This window comes from Nycticebus coucang, chromosome X, assembly GCF_027406575.1.
Source record: "Nycticebus coucang isolate mNycCou1 chromosome X, mNycCou1.pri, whole genome shotgun sequence".
NCBI classification, from domain to species: Eukaryota; Metazoa; Chordata; class Mammalia; order Primates; family Lorisidae; genus Nycticebus; species Nycticebus coucang.
In genome coordinates this window covers 134,056,390-134,072,908 of record NC_069804.1, presented here as the reverse complement: position 1 = coordinate 134,072,908, position 16,519 = coordinate 134,056,390, and the positions used below count along the sequence as shown (strand labels likewise).

General features: G+C 48.2%; 1 protein-coding gene and 1 non-coding gene across 13 annotated transcripts in view; one reads left to right on the top strand and one right to left on the bottom strand.

The window, feature by feature from the left end:
- Positions 1 to 16,519, top strand: part of FRMPD3 (FERM and PDZ domain containing 3) — a 159,095-nt gene that overhangs the window by 107,771 nt on the left and 34,805 nt on the right. For all 12 annotated transcript variants that reach the window (XM_053581094.1, XM_053581090.1, XM_053581089.1 and 9 more), the window contains 4 exons: positions 2,155 to 2,291; positions 2,618 to 2,744; positions 5,433 to 5,522; positions 7,372 to 7,551. In XM_053581094.1, coding sequence (XP_053437069.1) covers positions 2,155 to 2,291; positions 2,618 to 2,744; positions 5,433 to 5,522; positions 7,372 to 7,551 — 534 coding nt within the window. The remainder of the gene's footprint in view (positions 1 to 2,154; positions 2,292 to 2,617; positions 2,745 to 5,432; positions 5,523 to 7,371; positions 7,552 to 16,519) is intronic.
- Positions 9,238 to 9,368, bottom strand: LOC128578872 (small nucleolar RNA SNORA11). Its single transcript, XR_008377971.1, has one exon. It is a non-coding gene; the product is annotated as a small nucleolar RNA SNORA11 (small nucleolar RNA).

Genomic DNA, 16,519 nt, shown 5'->3' with positions numbered 1-16,519 from the left:
GGGGCCTGCGCCTTACCGACTGAGCCATAGGCACCGCCCTGAACATTGTTTTTCTATATCTATTTAGGTCTTCTTTAATTTTTCTCAATGTGTTTTGTACTTTTCAATGTATAGATCTCCCACATATTTTTTCTTTTGAGACAAAGTCTCACTATGTCACCCTCAGTAGAGTGCTGTGATGTCACAGCTCATAGCAACCTCAAACTCTTGGACTTAAGCGAATCTCTTGCCTCAGCCTCCGAAGTAGCTAGGACTACAGGCGCCCTCCACAATGCCCAGCTATTTTTTTTTGTTGCAGTTGTCATTGGTGTTTAGCTGGTTGGGGCCAGGTTTGAACCCTCCAGCCTTGGCGCCCTACTCACTGAGCTATGGGCACTGTCGTCTCACGTATTTTGTCAGATTTATCCCTAATTATTTCGTATTTTTGATGCTATTGTAAATGATTTTATCTTTAATTTCCATTTACAATTATTTAGTGCTAGCATATAGAAATATAATGGGGTTTGTGTAGTGATCTTGTAATATTCATATTACATTTGGCCTTCTATATTCGAAGGTTCTACATTTGTAGCTTTTGAAAATATTTGGATACAAAATTAAAAATGCAGTATAACAACTATGTACATAGCATTTAAATTGTATTAGGTATTGGCTCTGTGTTCGCAGCACAGTGGTTACGGTGCGGGCCACATACACTGGGGCTGGAGGTTTGAACAGTCTCACTCTGTTGCCCTGGGTAGAGTGCTGGGACATCATAGCTCGCAGCAACCTCAAATTCTTGGGCTGAAGCAATCCTCTTTCCTCAGCCTCTCTAGTAGTAGGAGGTACCCTTTATGACAACCAGCTACTTGGGCTTTTTTGTGGGGGGGGGTTAATTGAGACAGGGTCTTGCTCTTGCTCTTGCTCAGGCTGGTCTCAGTCTCCAAAACTGAAGCAAGTTTTGGAGACTCCACCTGCCTCAGCCTCCCAGAGTGCTAGGACTATACATTGCACCCAGCCCCAAGGCTGATACATTGATGGCTGGGGCTGTGACCCCTCAGGGCTTACGGGTTATGGTATCCTTGGACAGCAGTTCCAGGGGACCCCCTCAGGCATACCATAGGGATGAATGACTCATCAAAGTTTTTGTCCTTCAGACCCCAACAACAAAATGTCAGCCTTATTCCTGTAATCCATTTCTTGCCCTGGATTTCTGGGCCAGAGCCCTATGGAGAGTCCCTCTCAATGTCTTTCTTCCCTTGTGCCCAGCAGAGGTAGTAGGGGAAGTTCATATGGCTCGGGGGTGAATATAGACCCCCCAGAATAAGTAGGAGCATCTTTCTTAAGAGGAGGAAAGAAAGAGATTGGTCCCGGGCAGCACCGTGGCTCAGTGGGTAGGGCGCCGGCCCCATATACGGAGGGTGGCAGGGTCAAACCCAGTCCAAGCCAAACTGCAACAACAAAAAAAAGTAGTTGGGGGCAGCATCTGTGGCTCAAAGGAGTAGGGTGCTGGCCCCATATGCCGGAGGTGGCAGGTTCAAACCCAGCCCCGGCCAAAAAACTGCAAAAAAAAAAAAAAAAAAAATAGCCGGGCGTTGTGGCAGGCGCCTGTAGTCCCAGCTACTTGGGAGGCTGAGACAAGAGAATCGCCTAAGCACAGGAGTTTGAGGTTGCTGTGAGCTGTGTGAGGCCACGGCACTCTACCGAGGGCGATAGAGTGAGACTCTGTCTCTACAAAAAAAAAAAAAAGAAAGAAAGAGGTTGGTCCCATGTATTTGCTTCTGTGGTGAATTGAACTTTCTGCCCATTTGTGCCTTGCCATTGTGTGCACCTGTCACAGAGAAGGCTGTCCAGTATCCGCTGAATAAAGTGAATAAATAGTGTCTCTGAGACCCAAGGCTCCTCAGTCATCACTTCCCAAAGGGTAGCACCTTCCTCTTTCCCTTGATCTAGCACGCCTTCCTGACACCATGATTCTTTTTTTTTTTGTGATTTTTTTGGCAGGGGCTGGGTTTGAACCCCCTATCTCCGGCATATGGGACCGGCGCCCTACACCTTGAGCCACAGGCACCGCCCAGACACCATGATTCTTTATTGGGATGTACAGGAGTAGATCAGGGGATGAGGAGGGAACATCTGCTTTAACTGATGGGTTTGGACTGCCCTGTCTTGCAGAGTCGGAACGATGTTATCCGAGAACGCTTTGGAATGGACCCCAAGCCAGAGATGCTTTTGGGACTTGCTGCCCTCCACATCTATATCACTGTCTCAGCCACTCGACCTAGTCAGAAGATCTCACTCAAGAATGTGGAGTGAGTTGTGCTGGGGCCCTTCGGGATGGGGGCAAATAGGGAAATAGTCCACTGGTTGACCTGAGCTGTGCTTTTTAGAAATGTAGGGCACAGATGGGAGTGAGAGTTGGAGTTCCTCACACCTAGACCGTGAGGCCCTAGAACTACAAGGTCTACTGGGGAAAGGCGACCAGTGTTACTCTCTGGTCCCCATCCCTCGTTTTCTTCCTCCCAGTCTCTAGTCCTCCACCTCTACTTCACACTTTCAGTTTCAATTTGTGTCTTACCATCTTCCTCTGTTCCACTGTGTGTCTCTCACTAATCTCTTACTTTTCTTCTACATTTAGGAAGGAGTGGGGCCTGGAACCCTTTCTTCCCCCCTCCCTCCTGCAGGGCATCAAAGAGAAGAACCTCCGGAAATCTCTCTCTCAGCAACTGAAGGCTCACCAAACACATCCTTCCTGTGACACCAAGGTACCCAAAGTATAGGCCATTGGGCGTGCCGTGCTCAGGCACCACTGGCCACAGGGAGATCCTGAGGGGTTTGCCAGCAGGGTCTGGTCCTCTGGGGATTCTCAACACTCTTTTTGACTCAGTGCACATCCAGCTTGGCCAGATATGGGAGCAGGTATGGAGAGGTTTCCCCAGGCCTGAGCCTCCCTCAGAGACAGCTCAGTGGCATGTCACTAAGAGAGCTCAGGGCCCACAGCACAAAGGGCCAAGGTTCAGGAGGAGATAGTTCGCAGGTCCTTTCCCCAATGAGTGCTCACTGAGCACTTGTCCTATAGAAAGCACTGGACCCTGGGGAGGCATGTGTTTTCCATGGAAATGACTGCTCTGTCCCTCAACAGCTTTCTAATTTATCAGCCCCAGGATATGGAATTTTGGGAGATTAAAAACCCAGCTCAGGAGGGGGGAGGAGGATCATTAAGGGACAAGGCCTGACCTGGAGAATGGGTCAGTGGGCAGTGTCAAGGGCTCAGGTCACTGCTTTAGCATCTAGTGCTCTGAGGGCCTCCCACTCCCTGCTTCCCGGATCCCTGTGGGGCCCTTCTTAGGCTTGTAAGGCTCAGTCTGCTTGTGCTTCCTGCCCAAGAAGCAGGAGGGTGGTGAGAAGCAGAGAATCAGCATGCAGATGTAGACACAGGACGCAGTCGCCCCCAGATATTCCACCCATTCCAGATTCCTGGCATTACCAACTAGCTTCTCTTTTAAGACGCACATTCCCTGGAGAGTTACGCCATGCCCACCTTGCTTGGCATATTTAATCAGATTGTTTTCTTCTCAGCTGAGAGCACCAGTGCTCCCACCATCTCCTCAGCTAACATTTTCGGAGGCGCCCCAGTGCTCAGGTTGGAAATACAAAAATGAAGAGGGCCTGGGTTGGGCCTTTAGTCAGGGACAGTCTAGTGGGGAAACATAATAGTCACTTCCAACACGGTGTGACAGGCGCGGGCGCTCTGGAAGCACAGAGAAGGAATACCAAGCCCCGCCCAAGTGAGGTGGAAGAAGCCAGGAATTGGTGCTTTTGATGCCAGAGCTGGGTCCTGAAGGACAGACAGGCTGGAGTTTTTCTCCCGCCTGTGTGTGTAGTTGAGAGGAAGACTTTTCTGGGCAAACAGATCCACCTAGGATCCAAAAGCCCAGAGATATCAGAGACCCTGGTGCAAGGGAAGAAATGCAAGTAGTTCAGTCTAAGCAAGTACAGAGAATGCAAGGGATAAACAAGGGGCTGGGGTAGGAGCAGGTGGGAGCCAGTCCATGGAGGGCCTCTTGTACCAAGGAAAGGGGTTGCACTTCATCCTGTAGGCAACCAGGAGCCACTGAAAGGTTTAAGTAGGAAGCTGATGGGGCGCGGTGGCTCATGCTTCTAATCCCAGCATTGTTGGAGGCCAAGATGACAGGATCATTTGAGGCCAATTCAAAACCAGCCTGAGCAACATAGTGAGAGCCCCTAAGACCCCACCTCTACAAACAAAATATAAGAAATAAAAGAAAAAAATATTGGGCTGGGTGCAATGGCTCACACCTAGCACTCTGGGAGGCCGAGGTGGGTGGTCTTCCTGAGCTCACACATTCAAGACCAGCCTGAACAAGAGCAAGACCCCATCTCTAAAAATAGCCAGGCGTTGTGGCGGGCACCTGTAGTCCCAGCTGCTCGGGAGGCTGAGGCAAGAGAATCGCGTAAGCCTAAGAGTTAGAGGTTGCTGTGAGCCGTGTGATGCCACGGCACTCTCCCCGAGGGCGGTACAGTGAGACTCTGTCTCTACAAAAAAAAAAGGAAAAGAAAAAAAATTACCTGGGCGTGGCGGCACACACGTATAGTCCCAGCTACTCAAGAAGCTGAGGCGGGAGGATCCTTTGAGCCCAGGAGTTGTAGGTTACAGTGAGCTATCATGATGCCACTGCACTCTAGCCCAGGCAACAGAAGAAGACCCTGTCTCTAAATAAATAAATATACAAACAAACTTATGTGTTAGGGAGGGTGATTCCTCTAACTGTGTGGAGGCACTTGAGGGAGAAGGGGAAAGAAATATCCGTCCTAAAGGTAACCTGTCTGTCATCTTGACACAGGCGGGAATGTCAAGGCAATGACTGTGGAACTAGATTATGGGGATGGATAGGTTGGAGAAGGTGTTGGGGGTAGAATAAAGATGATTTGGTGGCTAGTGGCCCTCAGATCAGAGGAAGAAGGAGGTATCCAGTGTGACTTATAGGTTTCTGCTTCAGTTCCCCAGGAATGCCAGATAAAGAGCAGATTTGGGACTTTGGGGTCTCAGGATTAAAGGGATAGGGTGGGACCCCTGGCTGGAGATGGCCAGTATCTAGGTGACTGTGAGGGTGTAAAGGATCTCCGCAGGGAGGTATAGATTAGGTAGGGTGTCACACTTGGGGCAAGTGTTCGAATTAACTGCAGAAGAAAATGAGTCAGCTGGACACTTGAGGAGAATAGGAATGAGGATCAGAAGGAGAAAGGATTGTAGAGGTAAGAGCTGTGCAAACTGAAAGCTCCCTGCAGTTTTACAAAGGGTCTCCCTCACATTCCCACGGTGTGGCTTGCAGACAAGTCCCTGTCCTTGGATGGTGAGACTCTGAGAACATGAATTTGCTTTTCCTATGCTCTTCAAGCTTCTTATATTTCTGGGCGGGTTGTTTCCACAGGGCTCTGCAATTCAGGCAAAGCTCCAGTATCTTCGAATTCTGAATGAACTTCCGACCTTCACTGGCGTTTTGTTCAACACTGTGGGCCTGGTCAGTGGGTCGGGATGGGGGAAGCTGGGAGGGAGCCCTTTGTTGGCTCTTGTCCTTGGGTGGGGGGCAGGAGGGGAAAATATTTCTAAAGACCTTCATTCCACTTCCCCCTCCTTCTACCTTTCCCTTCCCCTGGTGCTCTGACCCTGCCTCTGATAAAACGAGAAAGTAGAAGATATTTGTTTTCAGTATCCCTTCGTGGCCCTTTTGTGGTCCCCTTTCCTCTATTTTACAGGTCTCCAAACTTTTTCCATAAAAGGCCAGATAGTAAAGATTTTAGGTTTTGCAAGGAGGCCATACACATCTCTGGCAACTACTTGGCCCTGCTGTCCTATCACGAAAGCAGCCATAGATGAGGCCTAAACAAATGGGTGTGGCTGTGTGACAGTAACTATTTATGGACACAAAATTTGAATTTCATGTAATCTTCACATGTCCCAAGACGTGCTTCTTTTTACATTTTCCCCCAACTATTTAAAAATGTGAAAATGATTCTTAGCTCGCAGGCCATACAAAAACAGGTGGTGGGCTACATATGGCCCATCAGCCATCATTTGTCAGCCCCTGCTCTGTTTCATTTCCATTACACTTGCTCCCACAGTCCCCACCCACCTTTCCTGAGTCCTTACATTTCCCCAGGCTTGCCCAACCCTAGACTGCAGTAAAAACACCCTGGAGCGGCAGAGCCAGGCCCACCCCTGAGACTGTGCCCCAGGCTACTTTACTCTGGAGAAAGGAAATTCAAATCATCCTGCTGATTGGATCCAGGAGCGCTGTCAAGCTAGTGCCACGCACTGGTGGAAAGCCACTTATCAAAGTGTATATAGGCAGATGCAGGCGGTTCCTCAGGGTGATGCTAATGCTTGGGAATAGGCTGGAGAGGGCTCATGCTTGATCGCCCCAAGAAGTCTGCCAGGACCACTTAAGGAATCCAGTGTATCAGGCCTAGAGATACCATTTACATACTGAGATTTGCAGAACACTGAAAGCTCACTGTCCCCTCCCTCTGCTCCCACACACCCTCACCTCTTTCTTCCACCCACCTGCCACAGCTGAAATTCCCTTTGGCCATTCCTTTAAGTTCAGAATGCTGGAGTGCCTATTAAGGGCAAATATCTTAGGGACAGAGGCCCCAGAAAGGGCCCAATCAACCTTTAACACCGGCCAGGGGTCCTCAAACTATGACCCTCAATCACATGAGGCAGTGTGGTTGTATTTGTTCCCGTTTTGTTTTTTCATTTCAAAATATGTGCAGTGTGCATAGGAATTTGTTCATAGTTTTTTTTTAAACTATAGTCCGGCCCTCCAACGGTCTGAGGGACAGTGAACTGGCCCCCTGTTTAAAAAGTTTGAGGACCCCTGCTAGGTGGAGTTACTGGGCCAGTTTAGCTTTTGGCATGGAGTGAGAGGTGCAAGTTTGAGTGGCTACTGCTGGGAGGAGGAGAGAAAGGATGCCACCTGGCCAGGCAAAGCCCCAGGTGGGTGCCTTGAATGACCTGCAGCAACAAATGGAAAGTCCCTGGGGCTTAGGGGAGGGGTGCTCCAACCCAAACAAACCTCTTCCACTGCATGATTTTGCTAGAGCCAGCCTGCTGCTGCCCTGCTAACCTGCTGCTGAGGCTAAGGTGTCCATTTAAACAATCTGGGACCCTACCCTGAGAATAGCGGAGTCCTCAACCATTTTCCTCTCAATGTTAATCCTCTGCCCCTGGCACCGAGCCCCAGATATTTCCAGATCTCCCCAGCAGAACCAGTCCAATGCATGTTTTCTATGTCCTCCTTCTGCCTCTTTACCCCACCTCCTCCACCCTTCTTTCTCTGAATGCTGCCTGCCATGCTTGGGTATCAGGACGAGAAGCAGTCGGCCACCACTCTCCTGGTGGGACCCCGTCACGGCATCAGCCATGTTATTGACCTCAAAACCAACCTCACCACTGTGCTGTCCGAGTTCAGCAAGATCAGCAAGATCCAGCTGTTCCGGGAGAACCAGGGCGTGGCCCGGGTGGAGACCAGCATCATGGATGCCAAGGTAAACTTTGCTTGGAGGGGCTACTTCCGTCCAGAAACAGACCTTGGGAACAGAGGACAGGGTGAACTTGAGAAAGAGAGCTTGAGCCTGTTAGGTAAGGTTTGGTGGTTCAGAAGAAGTTCAGACCCTGCACACTTCGGGGTTCATTTTTCTTTCCCTTCTCAACCCTCTCTGGGCCATGCTGTTTTGACCACTTAATAAGGTCACCCAGCTAGGCTAGCAAGTGTCAGATCAACCCCAAGCAGTTCTTCAGCACAGGAGAATTGGAGAACTTGGAGCTACCCTCAGGCCGTTGTTCCTGATCTTTCTCATGTCATAGCACACACAGAAAATTATATTCACATGGAACATTGGGGTAAATGAGGTAGCCTCAGAGACCCTATCCACACCAGGCTCTGTCTGGCTGCCCCAGGGGCTGAAGGGATGAATATCTTGGCTCATCTCTACCCATTCTGTGTTCACACGGTAGGGGCCCTGCCATAGGCACATGCAAACCTGGACTCATAGAGGAGGGGGTATCAGAGAAGCATGTGGACACAACCTAAGGCTCCTGGGGAGGGGGACAGGCAGAGCCTAATCCCCATTTCACCTCTTTGGAATTCAGCTTTTCCAGCACCTTAGAACCTTTCCCACAGATCAGCTCCTTTGGACTTGCAAGCAGCTATCACCTGTGCAAAGTCAAAGTCTGGCAGCTGTGGTCAGCCACCCCCTCCACAGCTCTCCTGTTTGAATACCAGTGACCAGTGTGGGTGGGGGGCAGGCCTGCTTGCCATCTGCTGGAAACTCTTAGAGTAGGTGCAACTTTCCGTTCTTAAAGGATTTCCGGGGGGGTGGAGGGAGGTTGTTAGCAGATTAAGAGGTGTAGTGTTTGCTGTTTCTAAAAGAGCAAATTATTTGCTTTTTTTTTTTTTTTGTATTTGTGAAACCCTGAAAGCTTCAATATGTTAATTTTTCCACCTGTGATGTATAGGCTTCCCATTGGTTTAAGAACCTGCTTGGAGCCAATATTTAATTGGCATGTGGCTACCTCCTCAACCAATGGTAGCTGCCGTCCTCAGATGTTGTTGGGTAAAAAGCCAAATGGTCTGGTTGGGAAGGGAAAGGAAAGACAAGGCATGCAGGGGATATGCGGATTCCTGAGCAATAAAGGGGGCTTAAAACAGAAAAACAGCTTTCCAACTGAGTCATCATCTGTGTTCTATGAGTGATTCTCAACATAGGCTGCACAATAGAGTTTCCTTGAGAGCTTTTAAAAAATACAGATGCCTGAGTCCTACTCCTAGAGATTATGATTCTTAGGGAGGTGTTTTTGCTGCAGGCTGGGCATTAGGATGTTTTATTTTTTCTTTTTCAGTTTCCCAGGTGATCATGTAGTTCGACCAGTTTGAGAACTCACAGGTTTAAGACCTCCATGGCCAGAGCTCTGGGAGGGGACAGGCTGAGCAGTGAGGAGACTGTGCTTATATCTGGAAGTGATCCAGTCACAGCTATGGGCATAAATGCCACCCAAGAGAGGCTACACTCTTAGTGGGGAGACTAGACACACAAAGACACATATCCTGCCCTGAAAACAATTTTTTTAATTAATTTTTTTTCTGAAAATTTTCTTAGGCAATTTTCCAAATACACAGTATACCGAAAAAATTATACAGTACCCACCTCATACATTTAATTTTCTTCTTCTTCACATGTAGGGAATTTGTTCATAGGGAGGCCACAAGTTTCGTGTGCCCCTCGTTGCAATCACCCCAAATTCCTGTTGGGTGTGTTATAAACAGAGGAGCCGTTCTTTAGGCCCCCTGCTCTGAGCACACTCCCTTAAAAACAATTTTAGAACATGGAAAAAGCTCCGGAATCGGAACAGGTTCAAATCCCAGGTCTACAACCTCCAAGTTGTATGGCCTTGAGAAAGTGTGTTACCCTCACTGAACCCTGATTCCCTCAACTGCAAAACGGAGCACCTTTCTCAAAAAGTCATTATCAGGCTTCAGTGAGAAAATGTACATAAAATGTCCTTAGCACACTACCTGGCACATACTAAGTACTCAACAAATAAGATCTGTTATTTTTTCTTTCAAAAGCAAAACGGCAGTAAAGAAAAAGTAATATGAAGTAAATGTTATATATAAGTGTGATGTGGAACATGGAACTAAAGAACAGGAAGGAGTTAACCAGAAGTGGCTTCCCACAAGAGGGTGTCTTAAACTGGATCTTGAAGTGATAGGCATGAATTAGCAGAGAGAAGTGGGATGTGTTCAAAGGCAAGGAGCAAGCACAGAAATAAGCAAGCCATATGTGCAGGTCGATAAGCATAGCTGCTTGGCTGGAGAGAGAGTAATGAGAAAAGAGATTGGGGAGATTAGGGGTGGGCAGAACAAGTTCGTTAAAAGCCTCGCAGGCCGGTCTGAGGACTATCGAGTCAATATGGTAGAATAGTGGGATTCCACAGTAGGTGGAAAGGGTGACTGCATGAAAGCTGACTTGGACCAGGACGCAAGATGGCTGGGAACAAGCCTAGTGTGGAGCCAGGGCAGCAGGGAGGAGACCATGGCAATATTTCAGGAGCAGAGGGATAAGGGCCTGAGCTAGAGGGACAGCAGTGGTAATGAGAAAGAAAAAGTGGGTGCAAAACACATGGAATCAGTAAGTGTCTGCACTTCCTCTCTGAGTGCCGCTTTTGTACCGACACGGCATCACACCTAACCTAACCCTGCTGCCTACTGCGTGGATCCCAAGTGCACCAGCGAAGGGTGTTTTGTGCACAGCAGAGGCAAGATTAATGATATCATGATAGAAGGAAAAGAGGTAGAGGGAGGAAAAAAGTCAAGACTTCCATTTGACAGTTACTTAGTATGAATGTACTATTATTGCAGGAAGCACGCTAAACACGATAGGGGAGACACAGATTTTCTTTAAAAAATAAAGAACAGGGGTACAGGCGAAACTTACTAAAGGCAGAATACAAATGTCTACATACAATAACTAAGAAAATGCCATGAAGGCTACATTGAACAGTTTGATGAGAATATTTCAGATTGTATATGAAACCAGCACATTGGACCCCTTGTGCTGTGTACTAATGTACACAGCTGTGATATAACAATAAAAAAAAATAAAGAACAGGCTTGGTGCTTATAGCACAGTGGTTATGGCACCAGCCACATATACCGAAGGTGGTGGGTTCGAACCCAGCCCGGGCCAGCTAAACAATAATGACAACTGCAACAAAAAATAGCTGGGCATTGTGGTGGGCGCCTGTAGTCCCAGCTACTTGGGAGGCTGAGGCAAGAGAATCACTTGCCTAAGAGTTTGAGAGTTTGAGGTTGCTGTAAGCTGTGATGCCATAGCACTCTACTGAGGGTGACAAAGTGAGACTCTGTCTCAAAAAAAGAAAAAGAGGGCGGCACCTGTGGCTCAAAGGAGTAGGGCACTGGCCCCATATACCAGAGGTGGCAGGTGGTGGGTTCAAACCCGACCCCAGGCAAAAACTGCAAAAAAAAAAAAGGCAAGTTTCTTAAGGGCAAGGGGCCATATGTTTTGTTCTTTTTTTTTTTTTTCTTTTTGAGATAGCATATCACTATGTCGCCCTTGGTATAGAGTGCTGTGGTGTCAGGCATGCCTGTGCTTAGTGGGTAGGACGCCGGCCCCATATACTGAGGGTGGCCCAGCCAAACTGCAACAAAAAGTAGCCAGGCATTGTGGCGGGTGCCTGTAGTTCCCTCCTGCTCAGGAGACTGAGGCAAGAGAATCGCCTAAGCCCAGGAGTTGGAGGTTGCTGTGAGCTATGACGCTACGGCACTCTACCTACGGCAATAAAGTGAGACTTTTTTTTTCTTTCTTTTTTTTTTTTTTTGAGAGACAGAATGCTGTGGCGTCACAGCTCTCAGCAACCTCAAACTCTTGGGCTTAAGTGATTCTCTTGCCTCAGCCTCCCAGGGAGCTGGGACTACAGGCGCCCGCCACAATGCCTGGCTATTTGTTGTTGCAGTTGTCATTGTTGCATTAGCTAGCCGGGGCTGGGTTCAAACCCTCCAGCCTCGGTGTATGTGGCTTATGCCGTAACCACTGTGCTACAGGCGCTGAGCCAGAAGCTTACCATCTTGTAGGAGAGAAATACACACAGTACATGACAGATCGAGGGAGGTACTGTAGGAGAGGTACCAAGAGAGTGTTAAGGGAATCCAGGGAGCAAAATTCTGGCCGGGGGGATTAGGGAAAGCTTCCTGGAGGCACTTTATGTCAGTAATATTTGTGGTTACTGAGAGGCGCCTCTGGGAAGGAGTTGGGGGAGCAGGGTTTGGGAAGCTTCTAGTTGGAGAATAGTTTCCCTGCAATCAGCAGGAGTCTTTCCACAGTGTCCGTGGTGTGCCAGAGCTGGCTCTCAGTGTGCCAGAGCCATTTGGACATATGTCTCCCAACTCTGCACTCAGTGCTGTCACCCTTTTAGCCTGAACGCAGCCATGGTGGACTATGTACACCAGGGGCATCGGCCAATGCTGCAAATCAGGACTTGAAAGAACTGGTTATGAAATATTTACCAGCAGACCACGTGTGGGGCATACTGAAGAAAGGTTTCTGAGCATCCTTGACAGGAGATGTGGAAGTTAGAAACCAGACTTGGTGGGGCCAGACATGGGGGCTCATGCCTATAATTCTAACACTCTGGGAAGCCAAGGCGGATGGATCGCTTGAGCTCACGAGTTCAAGACCAGCCTGAACAAGAGTGAGACCCCTGTCTCTAAAAGCTACCCGGGTATTGTGGCAGGCACCTGTCATTCCAGGTACTTGGGAGGCTGAGGCAGAGGATCCCTTGAGCCCAGGAGTTTGAGGTTGCTTTGAGCAATGATGACACAGCAAAGAAAGAAAAGAAACCAGACTTGGCCCACTTCCCCTCTGCTCTGGGAATATTCTGGAAGGGTCTGGTGAAAGTATTAGGATTATTCATTTAAAGCAATTCTCAGCTCTCTGACCAGACATGATAATCACAAGTGGAGGTTGTAAAACTACTAGATGCCCAGGTTCTTCCTCTCAGATAATTTAAATCAGAATTTTTAGAGTTGGGGCCCAAGGGGATTCAGGTTCTCACTGCTTCTCAGGTGCTGTGATGATCTGTATCACGGCCTTAAGTGATATTCTGCCTTGTCCCCAAATTGGCTGGCTGTGTTCAAATACCCTTTCCCAGTGCTGTGGAGGCAAGAACACAAATGTGGTGGTCACCCTGGGTCTCAAGGACCATCATCTTGTACCCTGGCCCCTCCAGGCCTGCTCCTGGGATTCCCATCCTTTTCCTGTTTCCAAGGGTGCTAGAGTTAGCCAAGGCCAATCCCCTCCCTAGTTGGCATCCCAAAGTGCTAGATGCCTGCCAGCTCCCAGGGCACCCTGGGAAGGAGATGCAGCTGAGACATGTCACATTAATCCCTGCTAAACCTTCTTCTTGCAGGTTCATGCCTTAAACTCCATTCTCCTTTTCTATTTGAAGATAGCCTGTGCATATTTAGTTACAGTTCTCACTCAGCTTGCTTGCTCTTTGTGGAGCAAACATGAGGTAGTATTCAAATATCTTTCTCCAAGAGAAAGCATCTGGGCCATTACCATACCCTATTGCCACAAAAGCACGTAAGAGGGTAGGAAAGAAACCATCAAAGGAATGTCCTGAGGGATCTCTTGCGGCCCAGTGTGTCTCCTATTCTCAGGTTTGAGCTTTATTGCTCTAGTGCAGTGGTTCTCAACCTTCCTAATGTACTTTCATTGTTAAAAAGGGGTTGCAACCCACAGGTTGAGAACCTCTGCTCTAGTGCTTTCTGTAGGGCCAAGCATTACAATTGACGTCATAATCATTAAAATCCTATTTAAAATAAAATGTTGTTTTTGAAGGTTTCTTTTTTTTTTTTTTTTTTTTGTAGAGACAGTTTCACTTTATTGCCCTCGGTAGAGTGCCGTGGCGTCACACAGCTCACAGCAACCTCCAACTCCTGGGCTTAGGTGATCCTCCTGCCTCAGCCTCCCGAGTAGCTGGGACTACAGGCGCCCGCCACAATGCCCGGCTATTTTTTTGTTGCAGTTTGGCCAGGGCTGGGTTTGAACCCACCACCCTCGGCATATGGGGCCGACGCCTTGCTCACTGAGCCACAGGCGCCGCCCGTTTTTGAAGGTTTCTAAGAAACTATCCAACCTCTTTGCTACCTGCCTTTGATTTGATTTTTACCCTTGCTGGCAAAAAGTGTATCTGTGTTGCTTTCACCAGCTGCATTTGGCCCATGCTGGGGCCTTGTTGGCTGCCCAGGGATGCCAAGGAGAAGTTCCTCGTGTGCTCTGCCATGCTGTGCTGAGCCAGCTGGGGATGTGGTGGGCCCTGTCTACACACAGGATTTTGCCTTCTTGCTGTTTGATTACCAACATTGGCCTGTACTGGGGAGAAAGGGGAGAAATGAAGCCAGACAGCTAAGTCAGTCGGCTTCCAGTCAGTAATTCTGTCTGTCAGCCAGCCGGGTAGACAAGCCGTCAGAACGTGCGGCTCTTAGGTATTCCGCCCATCCTGCAGCCAGCTCCTCAGCCAGGGCACAAGTGTGCTACACTGCTTTGCAACTAGCCAGCCCATCAGCCTGTCCATCAGTCAGCCAGCCACCCACTCAGCCTCTACTTTGGTCAAATGTTCCCTCCTTCTAGTGTCAACCAGTGTCATTTCCTCAAACCTTTCTCCAGCTTCTGAAACCAAAGCAGTGACACAGGCACAGATTTATACCCACCCACCCACAAGGTGCTCCAGGCCATTCTATGTTCAGGTAGCTCTCCCTGTGTTACCCTCAGTGAGCTTATCATACCTTGCAATCATATTCATTTACATAATTGTTTGGCTTATGTCTTATTTCCAGCTAGATTGTAAGCTCCATGAGGGCAGGAACTGGCTTGGCCCTGTTCTGAAATGAAAGGATGCATCTCTCAGTCACTCACTCTCCAGGAGGCACTAGCCAATGACATGCAGGGACGGGGAGCCTTTCAGCCAGAGGGAGCAGCATAGGTTAAAGTGCGAAGGGAGAAAAAACATGGCAAACTGTAAATGGTATGTCCTGGCTGAAGCCTAAGATGAGGGATAGACAGGAGGACAGCCCTGGCAGAGTTAATGGCACATAGAGTTGGAGATGGAATTTAGGTCCCGGTCTTGAAGGGATGTGTGTGCCATGGTAAAGCAGTTACATTTTATCCTATAGTGATGAGCTATTTTTTTTTTTTTGAGACAGTCTCACTTTGTCACCCTCAGGAGAATGCTGTGGCATCATAGCTCACAGCAGCCTCTAACTTGTGGGCTCGAGCAATTGATTCTCTTGCCTCAGCCTCCCAAGTAGCTGGGACTATAGGTGCCCACCACAATGCCCAGCTAATTTTAAAGATGGAGGTCTCGCTCTGGCTCAGGCTGGTCTTGAACCCATGAGCTCAGGGCAATCCACCCACCTCTGCCTCTCAGAGTGCTGGGATTATAGGCGTGAGCCACTGCCCCCAGCCTAGGTGATGAGCTATTGAAATTTTTAGGCTGGGCATGGTGGCTCATGCCTATAATCCTAGCACTCTGGGAGCCTGAGCAAGACCTGTCTCTACTAAAAAAAAAAATAAATAAATAAAATAAAATAGAAAAACTAGCCAGGTGGTGTGGCAGGTGCCTGTAGTCCCAAGCTACTTGGGAGGTTGAGGCAAGAGGATCTCTTGAGCCCTAGAGTTTGAGGTTGCTGTGAGCTATGGAGCCACTGCACTCTACCCGGAGACAACAAAGTGAGACGCTGTCTCAAAAAAAAAAGTAAGATTTTAAATGACACTGAGATTGTACTTTAGAAAGACCCCTCAGGTAGCAATATGGAGGTGAAATCGGGCTAAGTGGGTAGAGACTAGAGGCAGAGAACACAATCAGGAGGCTATTGGAAGTCCTTAGGTTAGTGTGTCCCAACAATTCCCATATTATGAGAAAATATCACAATGTATATGACAAAATGTACAAACAGATGAGGTGTATGTATGTACACAGGTAAGGCAGTTCATAGCCAAAGGCAACAGGACCCAGAGGCTGAGAGGCTCAGGATCTCAACATACTTGTTACCATTTACACCTACCCTGGGAAGTATTGGTCTGGGAGGAAGATGATAAAGGTCAAAAATAAAGCAGTGGCATCAGGGCTGGTAGTGTTGTCTGTGAACACTCCTGAGGCAAGCCTAATGAGTCTTGGCCTTCATGGTAATGGTGGCAACAGTCATCCACACCAAAACCTCTGTGTACCCTTCTGCCAATTGGTGGCAGGGGGTACAGCAAGAAAGGGTATCTGACTCTCTTTGCACCTCCCAAATCCATCACCTTTCCATCTCTTTTGTTGTAATTTTGTTGTATATAAGGTTGACCATTCTGTTGTGACTCAGAAATGTTTTTTAGCTTGAGATAAAAACATCCCTCCGTCCATTCCTAACAATGACTCAAAAGTAATACCTCATCCCTAGCCCCTTTCTCACTGGAGAAAAGAGCCTTTGCTGGTGCACTCTAGCTGTAACCCTGGGTAGAGTGCCATGACATCATAGCTCACAGCAACCTCCAACTTGAGCTTAAGTGATCCTCTTGCCTCAGTTTTTCTATTTTTAGTAGATCTTGCTCTTGCTCAGGCTGGTTTCGAACTCAAGAGCCCAAGCAATCCACCCGCCTTGGCCTCTCAGAGTGCAAGGATTATAGGCGTGAGCGATGGTGCCTGGCCTTTTCCTTCTCTCATGATATCTTCTATCCTGCCTCTGCTGTGCACAAAATACCATTCTCTGGTGCACTTGGGATAGAGATTGTTGCTTTTTCATCGCAGGCATATTGCAGGAATTCTGAAAAGCATCGCTTACTTGTTGCCTGTGGGGCAGAGTCCAAATGCCTTACTGTGACATGCATTGTAATCAGGTATACAATAACTATTAAACAATTTGAGATAGTATTTGATCCAGACATAGCACTG